General features: G+C 42.6%; 2 protein-coding genes across 8 annotated transcripts in view; one reads left to right on the top strand and one right to left on the bottom strand.

Moving 5' to 3' along the window:
- BIVM (basic, immunoglobulin-like variable motif containing) overlaps window positions 1–2,675 on the top strand; it is a 42,489-nt gene extending 39,814 nt beyond the window's left edge. For all 7 annotated transcript variants that reach the window (XM_069970742.1, XM_069970744.1, XM_069970743.1 and 4 more), the window contains 2 exons: window positions 315–411; window positions 627–2,675. In XM_069970742.1, coding sequence (XP_069826843.1) covers window positions 315–411; window positions 627–923 — 394 coding nt within the window. In that variant the 3' untranslated portion in view covers window positions 924–2,675. The remainder of the gene's footprint in view (window positions 1–314; window positions 412–626) is intronic.
- Window positions 2,676–4,895: 2,220 nt separating this feature from the next.
- On the bottom strand, window positions 4,896–14,604 carry LOC138792816 (uncharacterized). Its single transcript, XM_069970746.1, has 8 exons — window positions 14,402–14,604; window positions 13,055–13,122; window positions 11,268–11,434; window positions 10,757–10,860; window positions 10,470–10,631; window positions 8,929–9,134; window positions 8,589–8,665; window positions 4,896–5,005 (listed from the first exon to the last, which is right to left on the bottom strand). The coding sequence occupies exons 1-8, from the start codon at window positions 14,471–14,473 to the stop codon at window positions 4,935–4,937; spliced, it is 927 nt and encodes a 308-aa protein (XP_069826847.1). The 5' UTR covers window positions 14,474–14,604; the 3' UTR covers window positions 4,896–4,934.
- Between the last annotated feature and the right edge of the window lie 2 nt (window positions 14,605–14,606).

Raw genomic sequence — 14,606 nt, 5'->3', positions numbered from 1 at the left:
TCCGCTTTCCTCCGAAAGAATTGACAAGTCAATTCTTTCGGCAGATAGCGGAATCGGCTGGCCCATAGAATGGTGTCTATGGAGCCGGCAGAAAGGCGCACGGCCGTGAGCGCGTACGGGCAACGGAATCCGCCGGATTTTATCCGCGCGAATTCCGTAGTCTGAACCCGCCCTTACTGCAGCTGAGCTCCCAATTAAAGTCGGTACCCCACCGCTAAACGATTGATAGCCTACCCAAGCAGAAACTAGTATATAGGTAATTAGATGTATATAATTTGTTTCCACTCTGAATATTTATTTTTATGACATTTTAGGTGGGCAGATATTGTTACTGATTTGAACACACAAAACCCTGAATTCTTTGATATAAGACATACAGAAAGGGGTCTACAGTACAGGAAAACAAAAAAGGTAAGTTTTTATCCTAAGACGTGTCCTAAACTTTAAAATAAACCATTTTATTAAGATAAAAAAATTTAAAAAAAATGTTGGGGGGGGGGGGGGGGGGGTATCTCTGCTTACATATAATATGATTTGTATTTGCATCCCATTTTACATCATTCCATAACTCACACATTTGTATTTGTTTGCAGATTTATTGTAAATATTACCCTTGTATTTTTCAGGCTGGAGGAAATCTTCATTGTCTTTTGGCATTTCAAAGACTTAGCTGGCAGAGATTTGGTCCATGGACCTTGCAGCTTGGAAACCTGAGACCTGAACCTCAACCCCCTGTTCATTCTCGAAGACTTCCTAAATCAGAAAGTGAAGATAATGTCTCAAAGAAACTGCATGGGCGTTTAGGGAGGTCATTCAGTGCAAGCTTTCAGCAAGAGCTTGCATGGAAAAGAATCCGAAACATAAGTGAGAGACGGGGTAGTGGATCTCCAGAAAGTGATACGGATGGGGAAGGAACTGACTAATCTGAAACAATAAAATGCCAGTAAAATCCATCATTCTATTTAAGGCCCATAGCAATAGTGTTGAACTGGAGAACAAGCATTCCAGGGATGTGAAGTAAACGAAAATACCTCCCCTATTTCTGCCGATGATGTTTTTGACCAGTTCTATACTGTTTCGGGACTACATATACTCATTGTTATGTGATCAGCTAAACATTCATCACAAGGGGTATTGTAACCTTTTCATATTACGGCTGTATGATGTTGGTAGGTTTCTGTGGACTAAAAGGTAAGAGTTTGCTGCAGTCAATGGCTACAAGGTGATCAAGATGTGTATATGCAAAAATCAGCTTATAAAGCTGGTGTGATTTAAACTGAATGTACTATCAGGCCCGGGCTGTAGCACTGGAGGTAGGCCGAACTCAGTGCTTCAACCTGGGCCTGATGGTACATTCACTTTAAGCTCACAGCGTATCAATCACTATGAGCTGGAATAGTGTAGGATCACACAAATCTACAACCAGAACAAACACAATGTTGGATGGTATTGCAATAATAGCCTACAGTTTTTCCTGAAAGATTTAAAGAATACCCATGTATTGTCAGATGGCAGGGCTACTAGAATTTTATGCTTGTAGTGCATCTGAGGTATACATCAGAGTCAGTATAATGAGAGGCTCTAGCTTAAGATGACTAGCATATGTACTGGATATGTTACTTCCATGAACTGCATGTAACTCTGGGGAACAGAGTCACTGGAAGGGAGTTTTTCGAAGTGGACAACCCCTTAAAATTGTTGCATCCCAAATCATCAAGATCTGAGGTCTCAAACAACTTTGAAGTTATTTGTGTTATTGTATAACTCAATAATACACTATCTTATCTCTCTTCCATGTATATGGAAGATGGGACACAATATGTGGAAGCCTAAGCCTGTTAGACATCACTATAAAACTATGCATAGTAATGCAGAGTCGGGCCCTCTTTTTGAAGCTATAACAACCTCCACTGTCATGGGAAGTTTGTAATGTGGAAATTCAGCTAAAGGAGTATCTGTAAGGTATGGTACTGATGTTGGGTGAGAAGGTTTGGCTAGAATTTGGCAATCCCATTCATATTAAGGTGTTCTAAGGCTCTGTGCAGGCCACTTAAGTTTCTCTTCCATGTATTTATGGACCCCATTTCATGAAGCTTCACCTGCATAGTTCTTCTGTTGATGTCACTTTTTGAGGCAACAGATAATATACACCATGCACTATAGCATTAGGTAACACCACTCTATGAATTTGCAAGGGATTCCACTTTGTGGCTCAGCTGTTGCTACTTCCAGACACTGCCAATTCAAGTAATAGCACTTACGTTGACCAGGGAAGATCTACCAGATGACTTCTGCGAAAAGGAGGCCCCATGACAGTGACATGTAAGGCTACTGAATTCTTGAGTACGACCCCCACTCAGCCCTCCTCCTTCCCCACTCACTGTTTGTGCTATTACACGCACAGACACAAAGCAGAGAGTAGTGGGGGGCAACGGTGAGCTGCTAATGCGGCTGGTGGGTGGCCCTGAAGAGAGAGCGGTGGTCTGCTGCCATTATTCCTATAACACAGAGCTACGGCCAGCAGACTGTCTTTTTCAGTGTTGGTTTTTTTAGGTCATGTTTTAAATCAACAATTTTTGTGTCGGCTGATTGTTGATTTAAAACATGACCTATTACACAAAAGATTATCAGAAGGAAAGGCCAATAATCGGCCAAGTATGGCCAATAATTGCTTTGTCTAAACTGCACCACAAAAAAATGAGATAGAAGGAAAGATGGTGGATGTGTTGTAACTCAGCAGTACTGTACACGTTGAGCACATCTGCCTGTGTGCAGAGAGCCGGATTCAAGCATCTGGACTGCCTGTAATCTGGATTGTAGAACGCAATCCCATGGTTGTAAGCCATACACACCAGAATAAAGACTTTAAATGAGCTTTATATTTTCTATACACTGTGATTCATCAGACAGCAGATAAGCACATTTCTATCACTTGTGATATCATAGTAACTCATCTCACATTGATTTTGTTCTAAGGCCAGAATTGCTTAGGTGTGTGAAGAATATAATCTATATACTGATATTGTTACCCAGCATGACACTGAATTGCATGGTTTCCTGGTGAGGAATAGAGGCCTTTTCATTTGTCACCCAGACATTTGGTAAAGGAATAAACAGTCCTCTAGACAAGGACAGGTTATTTTCCATTCACAGACTTGTATATGGACTTTTATAAATCTTTCCACATGCAAGTAGTTACCGTACCAAACTATTTATCTAGGTATGTTATTTATTCTGGAATATCTTATTTACTGACTTTACTTACTAGTAAAAACTTATTTTCTACTTTTGTAGTTGCAGTTGGTTACTGTATCTGTTTCCTTTTGATACTGTATCATATTTTTCCTTATGAAATCTATAAATGCAAGACCCTGAGTTAACATGTCGTTTTCTTTCAGAATGGAAACAATAAAGTAAAGCCTAATCCATGGTTGTCATTAAAATAATATACTTAATATTAAAATGTGTTTTCATAATCTTCAGAAAAGAGATGCCTAAATGAAGAACTACATTTGTAGGCCAAAACTTTGTCCACTAGATAGTCCAGACCATCAGGTGTTGTCTTACATTTTGTTCATGTAGTACAAGTCACTGGTTTCCCAAACCAATCTTCAGAGAAACACAGTGGCCCAGATTTATCAATGCTGTATAACAGCTAGACAGTGTAAACTGATCCTATTACATGGGTCCTATTACATGACAATAATCAGCCAAAAAGGATCATCTGGCCCTGTCTATAGCAGTGTTCACACATGGGGGTTATTTTGCATTAAATGGGTACTCCAGAGAATGTATTTATTTTTTTAAATTAACTGGTACCAGAAAGTTATATTTGTAAATATGTAAATTACTTCTTTTTAAAAAAAAACCTCAAGTATTTCAGTACTCATCAGCTGCTGTATGTCCTGCAGGAAGTGGTGTATCCTTTCTAGTCTGACACAGTGCTCTCTGCTGACCCCACCGTGTTAGGAACTGTCCTGAGCAGGAGAGGATTTGCTATGAGGATTTGCTACTGCTCTGGACAGTTCCTGTCATAGACAGAAGTGGCAGCAGAGATTACTGTGTGAGGGTATGTGCATACTACGGAATCCCGACAGAATACCCATTGTGGACTGCGCAGCTTGCACTCGCTCACAGACTCAGGCAGCTGCGCGCATCTTCGCTGGTCCCATAGGCTTCATTCTTTGGTTTTGAAGATTCTGCCGTCTGCCCGAAGAATGAACCCGCTCATTCTTCGGACAGACGGCGAAATCTGTCAAACCATAGAATGTAGTATATGGGTATTCCGTCGGGATTCCATAGTGTGCACATACACTCAGACTGGAAAGAACACACTACTCTCTAGTAACAGTTGATTTGAAGAAAAAAATAATAATAATTATTTTTCGATTGAGTTCCCCGATGCATTTTTCCACAATTTTTAAGCTATTTTGCTGCAAATTGCGCAATTGCTGTAAAATATCCCATTTTATTATGACTGTGGTAAAGGATCATAAAAGAAAAAGGTAGAAAAATAATTTTTGCAGTGTATTTAGTTTATTTAACCCTTTTCATATTTTTTAAATTTCTTATATACAATATTATGTATATGTGACAATATGATGATCAGTCTAGTATAATCTAGAGTCTGCAGCAAAATACAGGTTAGATGCAGATTTGTAAACATAATCTCTGATTATGTTTCTCTGATATGTGAAAGTTTTTTCTGATTTGGATTTTTCAGTGCAGATTCCCCAGCAAACCGGTCACATCCGCACATGGACTTATGGTTCCAATATTGCAATATTGCCTGCAATACCAATGGCTAATATATTAATAGATCACTGTATTGTAGTTAATTCCAATATTTATAGACTTCATGTAGGCTTCATTTATTACCTCAAAAATACACATCATTTATAAAACACAGCCCTTTATTTGAGAAGCAGAAATGATCATGAATGACTTCTCCGCAAAATGTCTCGTATACTTGCAATATCAGCTGGAGAGGTCCGGCAGCAGCCTCCTAGATAAATACACATAGAATTCTAAGTGCTGAACATTCACAATAGAGATTAAAACATTTCAGTAAACTGAACCCGGAACTATGCAAGGCACTATTGTTCCCAATCCAAACAACCTTATTTGAGCTGAAATTTACAGCTGAGAATAGTTACTTCTAGGGGGGGAAAAAGCTAGCTGACATTTACTTTTTAACCCCTTCAGGACCAGGCTAATTTTCGTTTTTGCATTTTCGTTTTTTTCCTCCTGGTGCTTAAAAGGCCATAGCACTTGCATTTTTACACCTACAGACCCACACGAGCCCTTATTTTTTGCGTCACTAATTGTTCTTTGCAATGACAGGCTGAATTTTTGCTTAAAATATGCTGCGAAAGCAGAAAAAAATTATATGCGCAGTGAAATTGAAAAAAACTATTCTTTTTCTTTGGGGGGGGGGGCTTTGTTTTTTCGCAGTGTGTCCTATGGAAAAACTGACATGTTATTAATGTTCCTCAAGTTGTTACGATTACAACGATATATAACATGTATAACTTTCAATGTATCTGATGGCCTGTAAAAAATTCCACTGTTAACAAATATGTTCCTTAAAATCGCTCCATTCCCAGGCTTATAACGCTTTTATCCTTTAGTCTATGGGGCTGTGTGAGGTGTCATTTTTTGCTCCATGATGTTTATTTTCTATCGGTACCTTGATTGCACATATGTGACTTTTTGATCACTTTTTATTACAGATTTCCTGGATTTGATGCGACCAAAAATGCGCAATTTTGCACTTTGGGATTTTTTGGCGCTTACGCTGTTTACCGTACAAGATCTGGAATGTGATAAATTAATATTTTGGGCGATTACGCACACGGCGAAACCAAACATGTTTATTTATTTATTTTTATTTATAACATGGGAAAAGGGGAGTGATTCTGACTTTTATTAGGGGAGGGGGCTTTTTAGTAATAATGACACTTTTTTTTTTTACACTTATACTAGAAGCCCCCCTGGGGGACTTCTAGTATAAGTGCATTGATCTCTCATTCAGATTTATTCTGCATAGATATATGAGATCGGCACTGTGCAGCCGGAAGCAACCGAATGCCGAGTCACTAGACACCATAAGTTGCTCTGAAGTCTTCAGATGCAGCTGTCAACTTTGACAGCTGCATCTGAAGACTTAATTAGCGGGCACGGCGATCGGACCATGTCCACTAATAGCCGCGGCCCCGGGCTGCATGCGGCACCCAGGACTACGGCGGTTAAGAGCTGGGTTGCCGCACGGCCCCGCTCTTAACCCCCACCCGCGCGAGGACGTACAATTACGCCCTCATGCGGGAAGGGGTTAAAATGTGTAAATTGCATGTTATCAAATATACTTTTTCACAAACAGGCTACATTCCCACTTTAGGAACATATTGGGGGAAGGCAGCCATCTTGTTATATAGCTGGTTGCTAATAATGATCATGACCTTTGCCTGATATGTTCCTGAAGTGGGGACATAGCCATACAGCGTTTTTGGCCCTCAAACTTGTAACAAAATACAAAACATGCAACTTGAAGCGGATCTGTAAACATCCCAGCCCTGCACCAACCAAGCCACTGGTTCTGATCTACAGCGTGACTCAATCCATGCCTGGTACCATTATTACTGGAAAATAAAACATCTTTTTTATCTGGCACCATGGGGTCAAAGAAGCAGGGTCTAAGGCATCTTTGCCCTAGGCTTGCAAAGCTTCTCTCCTCTCGCTACAGCGCCAAGAGGCAACCGGACCACGGGTTGGACCAATGGGTCAAAAGATGGGCTACAAAAATGGTAGAGGGTGTCAGGCATAAAACATATCAGGAAAGACTTAAAGGGAACCAATCACACTAAAATTGGGCATAAAGCTAAGGAAACATGCTGGTACATCCCCCTGTCCCCCCCCCGTCCCCCCCCCCCCCCCCCCCGTCCCATGAACATTCAGCCCGCAAAGTTAGTTTAATCGTGTCCCGCGCTCTATGCAAATTACCATACAAGTAGTCACGGTGGGCGGGACGGCTGTTCGAGTAGTCACCATGGGCGGGGTCTTCGTCAAGTAGTCACTGGGTCCTGGGCCGGCTCCTGCGCTGTAATCACGCCCCTCCGGGCGTGTTGTAAAGCGGCGCCTGGTGACGTCACTCGGGGGGGGGGGCGGCACTGCACGTCGGCCACGACGACGTCTTTATGAAGCATGCGCAGTACAGTGGGTGAAGCCGCTGCTGTACTACGCTGCGCAAGCGCAGTACAGCAGCGTCTTCTCAGGTTCCACTGCGCATGCGCAGCTTAGTAAAGACGTCGGTGTGGCCGACGTGCAATGCCGCCCCCCCGAGTGACGTCACCAGGCGCCGCTTTACAACACGCCCGGAGGGCCGTGATTACAGCGCAGGAGCCGGCCCAGGACCCAATGACTACTTGACGAAGACCCCGCCCACCGTGACTACTCGAACAGCCGTCCCGTCCACCGTGACTACTTGTATGGTAATTTGCATAGAGCGCCGGACACGATTAAACTAACTATGCAGGCTGAATGTTCATGGGACAGGGGGATGGTTAGGAAGCGTGCTGGCTGATGTACCAGCACGTTTCCTTAGCTTTATGCCCAATTTTAGTGTGATTGGTTCCCTTTAAAGGGGTTATCCAGCGAAAAATCTTTTTTCTTTAAAATCAACTGGTTTTAGAAAGTTATACAGATTTCTAATTTACTTCTTTTTAAAAATCTCAAGTCTTCCCATACTTATCAGCTGTTGTATGTCCTGCAGGAAATGTTGTTCTATTTACATTCAGAAACTGTTCTCTGCTGACACCTTTGTCCATGTCAGGAACTCTCCAGAGCAGTTGCAAATCCCCATAGAAAACCTCTCCTGCTCAGGACAGTTCTTGTCTCGGCCAGAGGTGTCAGCAGAGAGCACTGTGTCTGAATGTAAATAAAACAACATTTCCTGCAGGACATACAGTAGCTTATAAGTATAGGAAGAGTTGAGATTTTTAAATGGAAGTAAATTACAAAAGCTATAGAACTTTCTGAAACCAGTTGATTTTAAAGAAAAAAATTTAGCTGGATAACCCCTTTAAGGATTTTAATCTGTATAGTCTGAAAGAAAGAAGAGAAAGAGGGGGCATGATCAAAATCCTTAAATATGTTAAAGACCTAATAATAAGGTTTAGAAGGGAAGTGTTTTTAGAAAAAAAAAAAAACCTGAACTCAAGAAGAGGACAAAGTGAGAGGTTAGTTGGGGGAAAGATCAGAAGCAACATGAGAAAATATTACTTTACTGAAAGAGTAGTAGATCCTTGGAATAACCTTCCAGTAGATGTGGTAGGCAAATCTACAATAACTGAATGTAAACCTGCCTGGGATAAACGTATATATATCCTAACATAAGAAGAAGGGAAATACTAAAAGGGCAGACTAGATGGACCCAGTGGTGTTTTTCAGCTGACAATCTTTTATGTTTTGTTTCTAATTGTACAAAGGTAGCAACACATTATAATAGAACAAATAGATCCTCCTTTTTGGGGGCAATGTAAAGCTAATTGCGCTATAGACGGCTCTCAGTTTATTGAGACCTGACTACTCACCAATCCATCTTGCACCATGTTGAACCCATTCTAAAGCATATTCAGATAGTGTCTTATCTGTATTGGAGCCTTGCCAACTATAGAAAAAAATACAGAAAATATTAAGGAATATGTGAAAATCACTTTACATGCATAAAGAGAAAGCATGTACTTAGTATGCTTACTGTATAATGGACTACATACTTTTTGATCTGCACCATGTTATCATAACATCAGTGACTCACTAAGAAGCATGGCTTAATATTTGTCCATTAAAATACTTAGAAAAAAATATTACTGTATATTGAAAATTCTTATGCAAAAAATATATACTGATATTTTTCCTGCTCCAGGTACCTACCCCAGGTTGTGGTCCCATTTTTCTCCACTATTGGGATAAACAATCCAGTCAATCTTTCGACCTTGTTTTTTGCTGGCGGATGTTAGGAGTGGACTGACAAAATCAGGTGAACAGCAATTCACCCCTATAGCGACCAGCTGGTTGGATCTTGCTGCCATGCTTACTGCTTCATCAAACTTATCTCCAAAGCTTGTCATTGATATATTCTAGATTGGATTATGAAGAACAGTGTCAGTGCTAAGTGAATTTGCACACACGGGCTATGTTTACACTACGTAAGTCTCCGGACGTAGCGCGCTCCGTGAATAAGCGGCCGGTGATTTACGTAGTTTGCGTACAATGGAAAGTATACGATGTACGGCTGCACAGTTCACACTACGTACGAACTTATGCCCGGATCGTACGCGGCGCCGTAAAAAATGAACCAGACCATTGTTTGAGGACGAAAATGTTGTAACTTACGCCCGTAGCGTTACATGCGGTCCCGTACGTAGTGGTGATTTCTTCATTTTTGCAGCTTTTTGTGCCGATCCAAAAGGTTCTGTGGGGTGTCCGGGGCTAGCCGAAGATATCCAAGTAAAAGACCGCTGTCAGATCGCTACCTAGGGCGCTCGGGAAGAGTAAGTAGACTACGGGCATAAGTTCGCGGTCCGTACGTAGCCGGCTGCAAGTAGCGTAAATCTCCGGCAGGAGTTTACCGCGTATACGTCCAGCCGCGAAAATATGCGGCCGGACATATACGCAGTGTGAACATAGCCACAGACTGCATATATTATACATAGAGCTGCTCTTCACACAACAGAAATTACCATTTTATGTGTGGCATTATGGGGTTCTCCGCTGTGGACAATTCCTACTTGTTATTAGGGTACCTGGACAATAAACTTCACAAAGTGTCCCCACTGATGAGCAAATCAAGATTAATGGTGCGTTCACACCTACGGGATCTGCAGCTGATTTTCTGCAGCAGATTTCATTTAAATAACTGAACACAGCATCAAATCTGCTGCAGATCCTGTAGGTGTGAACGCACCCTAAAGGGGTATTCCACCCAAGAGCTACAGAATGAAATGCCCCAAAACTAACTGGTCTTACTCACCAGGTCCCCCTGAGTTAAGTTTTTCTAAAAGCCTGTCTATATCCAAGAAGGTGCTGTCCAGGAAACTGCGTTCTCCATCATGCAGTGCTTCAGAGCATACCCATGCAGGACATGTCACTTCTTTTTCAAACAGAAAACAAGAGCGGGGTTTCTGAAGCAGAAATCAATGCAGTTTCTGTACCAAAAGCCATCTAGGTTTTCCTTTTTTGAACATACCATTACATACAGTGCCTACTGGCTTGTCTGTGTAACGCAAAACAGGACCTCCAGAGATGAAGACAATTTCTGTAACTACCCTTCACTGTTGAGATGAGGATCCTGAAGACCCCCTTTCTGTTATAAATGTCCTAATAGGGGATATGGGTACATGGGTTTTCTAAACCAGGAAACTAATAAGTCATAATGGCATACACACAATATTGGTCTGTTATTGATAACAAACCTGACATGAATAAGAAAGCCAAGCTTTTTCATTCGGGAACTCTCTGAGGAGCTGTACAAGGGACTCTGCCTCCTTCTGACTGGGTATTGTCTCGAAAGCAAACAAGTCTATTCCGGACGCTGCCAAACACGTCATCTGTATCCGGTGCCAATCTTTTAACTCCTGCCTCCAAATGACACAAGAGAAATTATTGGATTACATAGAGGAAACCCGGGCCAACATGTCAATTAATGTAACAATATACTGAGGGTATACTAAGAAACTAGCCAATAATTTGTTGAACTTACCTCAATACTCATGTCTTTCACATAACTTCCTGTGTACTCAGAACCATCATGGAGGAATGCTCCATATGGCCCTATTGATCCAGCAACTAGAATCTTTCTTTTTTCTACAAAGGATCACAAGTTTATTTTTGGGTCAGGTCAAAATAATACTCACTCACTTACAGACCACATGTGTTTATTAAATGAACAGTATATCATAGTAATGAAATTATATTTAGTTCTGTTGCTTAACTTGTACCTGTCATTTTAGAAACCTGTCGTTTCGTAGAGACATGTCAAAAGTTTTGATTAGTCCCAGTCTGAGTGTTCAGACCCGTACTGATCAGAAGAAGCACTGAGAGGACTGCAGCACGTCCTGCCTCGTGCGCCACATTAAAAGACGTTTTCTCCTGACATGAAGTTACTGGACAAGTATCCCCAGACGTGGTAGGGGGCTTCTTACATAATCTATTAGGTGCTGCTGGGAACTTAATCTCCACAATTATGCAGATTGGTTCCATTTCATTTTTACCTGGGGAGCGGATTGTGAAGTCTTCAGCCGATTCTTTTGCTTGACGTACGGCTACAGTAAAAAGGTTTGCTGCTTCATCAAAGTCCAGCCCAAGATGCTGTCTAAATCCTTGGATAGTGGCCTGGTACGTTGCTGTGCTCAGTACATCAGCACCACTCTTCAGAAAGCTGAACAAACGAGAATCAATCCTAAGCAACACATTAGGAAATTTACACACAAAAAAGAGCAGATCATGTGTAGCCGGCATGTTCTCTGCCTCTTTGTATCTTTCCTGCACTCTAAGACACTGAGATTATGAGTGGTCACTGACTACACTTTCTAAAGGTCAAAAATCTATTTAAAATGACAAAAGCAGAAACTAAATTAAATGAGAAGTTTTACTAATTGAAAAGTACATACACTACATCAATCTATTTAGGAGTACAGGCGATCACACTTTCATCACACTTTGTTCCTGCAAATGAGCAGAATCCTTCAGCAGAACGCTGTGCACTGCTGGCTGTGGTTGGCTCCACTCTGAGAGAAGGGGTTAGCACTGTACAAACTTATAGACTTAAAGGGGTAGTGCATCCCAAAAAAATTCTTTCAAATTAACTGCTGCCATGAAGTGCCAGAGATTTGTAATTTACTTCTATTAAAAAATCTCAAGTCTTCCAGTACTTATCAGCTGCTGTGTGTCCAGCAGGAAGTGGTGTTTTCTTTCCTGTCTGACACAGTGCTCTCTGTTGCCTCCTCTGTCCATGTCAGGAACTGTCCAGAGAAGGAGCAAATCCCCATAGAAAACCTCTCCTGCTCTCCAGACTGGAAATAATACCACTTCCTGCTGGGCATACAGCAGCTGATAAGTACTGGAAGGCTTGAGATTTTTTAATAGAAGTAAATTACAAGTCTCTGGCACTTCATGGCAGCAGTTGATTTGAAAGAAAATTTTTTTGGGTGCACTACCCCTTTAAGCCCCTTTTACACGGCCAATTGGTCTGTGTCAGTGATCAGCCAAGGAGCAGGAAAATGCCTTGCGGCTGATAACAATTATATTTAAATGGGCTCACAGACGATACAGTGATCGCTCATGCAGAATGTCCGTGCACTTATTCATGCCTTCTGCAGACTCTGCAAACAAGTGTCTATATCTCTGATCAGCGTCGCTAGCATGGCCCCATATCAGATGGCGTAAAAGGAGCCTTACTATAAGCTTCCACTCTGCTCTGATCAATTCTCCAAGCAGGTCACAGTCAAAGAGACTCACTGCTCAGCGGAGTGCTTCTGTTCATGTTATTGATCAGTGTGGGTCACAGCACCCCCCACATCAAGTCAGACATTTCATGAGACAACAGTTACCCTTTACAGGGGAACTATCAGCAAGTTAGACGAATCTGATTGTACCCTATAGCGCAAGGGACGTTGAGGAGGACGGTATGTGTCTTACGTGCCTTTAGTTGGGGTAAACGCCGATACGGAGCACCCTTAGGAGCACTGCCCTGTCATCTGGCCCGCCCCTCCATTGATTACCATTAGAAGGGGCAGGCCAGATGATGCGGCAGTGTTTCTAACGCTTCTCTGCAGTGGAGTTTACCTCGACTAACAGCGCAGGACCAACGCTGAGAAGGAAGGTAAGACACATACCTTCCTCTTCAGCATCGTACCAGCTGATAGTTCCCCTTTAAGGTGATTTACCTAAAAAAAAAAAAAATTAAACCCTCTAACATTTAGCATTCCACACCTGTTATAATAGGAAAAAGAAATCTAAGATACAAACACAGTAAATGGTTGTTCTAACATATACTTACTTAGTATGTACGGTTTTAATGGCTTGAGGATTAGTATGAAGAAGTCTCGCACTCCACAGTGGATCTCCCTACAATAAAAAGGAAATAGGAAATATTAATGGAATTCTCCTTGTTTTAGTGAGCCAGGAATTGATCACAGATCTGCTGTGATCCGGAGATATAGCTGGGGAGAGAGCACTTTAAGGAAGTGCTTGTACCACTGATGTATGCCAGACCGCTATTTACAGCTTGTGCCGCCCTAGGCACTCCGACTGATTCCACAAGCAAAATTCCATGCAGCAAAAGTTAAATGGATCTCACCCCTGTACACAGAAAGTGATGAAAACATAAGTCCACAACCTAATGAGCGGCTGAAAATCTGCAGGGAAATTCCACTCTTTAAAGCGACTCTGTACCCACAATCTGACACCCCCCGCCCCAACGACTTGTACCATCAACAAGTAGAACGAGGCGGCACTCCAGCATAAAGTGAAGACTCTCATTGAGATCTTTTTCAAGCAAAAACTTAAACTTGCAGCCCCATGCCCAACGGCCGTGGCCTAGAGTGTCAGTGCATTAGGCTGGCACAACCTCTCTGTCCCTCCTCCCCGCCCTCTTCATCATTAGGAATGCTCCAGGCAGATTTTCTACTATTCCTCACCTGTGTAAGCATGGCACATGGGCTGGATCGTTAGGGCTCCTGTGCAATGTTCACTGCAGAGGAATCGGAAAAATGGTGAAGAGGGCGGGGAGGAGGGACAGAGGGTTGGTGCAAAGTTAGGGCACAGATACTCCAAGCCACGGCCGTTGGGCACAGGGCTGCAAGTTTAAAAGTTGTTTTTTAGGACAATAACTGCATCACCTGCCGAACGGACCCCAGGACAGATCTTGGATTAAAAGCAGCTATCCGAAGGTACAAGTGGTTGGGGGAGGTCAGATTGTGGGTACAGAGTCACTTTAATCACAGGCCCCATGACCCTATTGTTTACACAGGTAACTGTGCCAAATGCTCCTGACTCCCCTTTCATCATAGTAGGGGCACTGAACAGCATGGGCTGGGGTGCCAGGTAATAGCAGCTCGCCAGTTAATGATTGACAGCCTATTTGGCTATCGTTTGTTTTATCCTGGACAAATCCTTTAAGTATAGCAGAGGGGCTAGAGAACCTGTCAGGTCCTAGGTGCCCCAGAAACTGTCCCAGGACCTGCAGTATTCTGATATTGTTCTCCTCTCCCATCCTGCAGTCAGACAGGAGAATGTGCATGCCCACTGTCCCGGAATAAGCTACAAGAGCCATCAATAAGAATTCATTCCATCAGTCGGAAAGCAATCTGCAGATGCATAATAGCGATGAGAGGATGCCGCTCACCTGTATCAGGAGTCCAGCAGCCTCCAGCTCAGTAGATAGGCCTCCACTCAGTACTGTCACCTGCTCGGCCATGATAGCGCACAGTGCTGTGTACAGGAGCCCCGAGCAGTGCTGGACTGTCAGCTCTGCCTGCAGCACATCGCACCGCGCGGGTATAAAGTGCACGGACACAGAGCCAACAACTGCTGTCAGTGGGCAGCTATAG

The sequence above is a fragment of the Dendropsophus ebraccatus genome, chromosome 5 (assembly GCF_027789765.1).
Source record: "Dendropsophus ebraccatus isolate aDenEbr1 chromosome 5, aDenEbr1.pat, whole genome shotgun sequence".
NCBI classification, from domain to species: Eukaryota; Metazoa; Chordata; class Amphibia; order Anura; family Hylidae; genus Dendropsophus; species Dendropsophus ebraccatus.
The sequence above is the reverse complement of the archived record's forward strand: the minus strand, read 5'-3'. Positions and strand labels throughout refer to the sequence as shown.

Bases quoted from the DNA above. Each gene is read 5' to 3' on its own strand.
- LOC138792816 (XM_069970746.1), bottom strand. From the start codon at position 14,473: ATGGCCGAGCAGGTGACAGTACTGAGTGGAGGCCTATCTACTGAGCTG. The intron at 10,632-10,756 runs GTAAGTTCAACA...ATTTGGAGGCAG, and splicing joins TGAAAGACATGAGTATTGAG to GAGTTAAAAGATTGGCACCG. The intron at 5,006-8,588 runs GTGAGTAGTCAG...GTATTTATCTAG, and splicing joins ACATGGTGCAAGATGGATTG to GAGGCTGCTGCCGGACCTCT.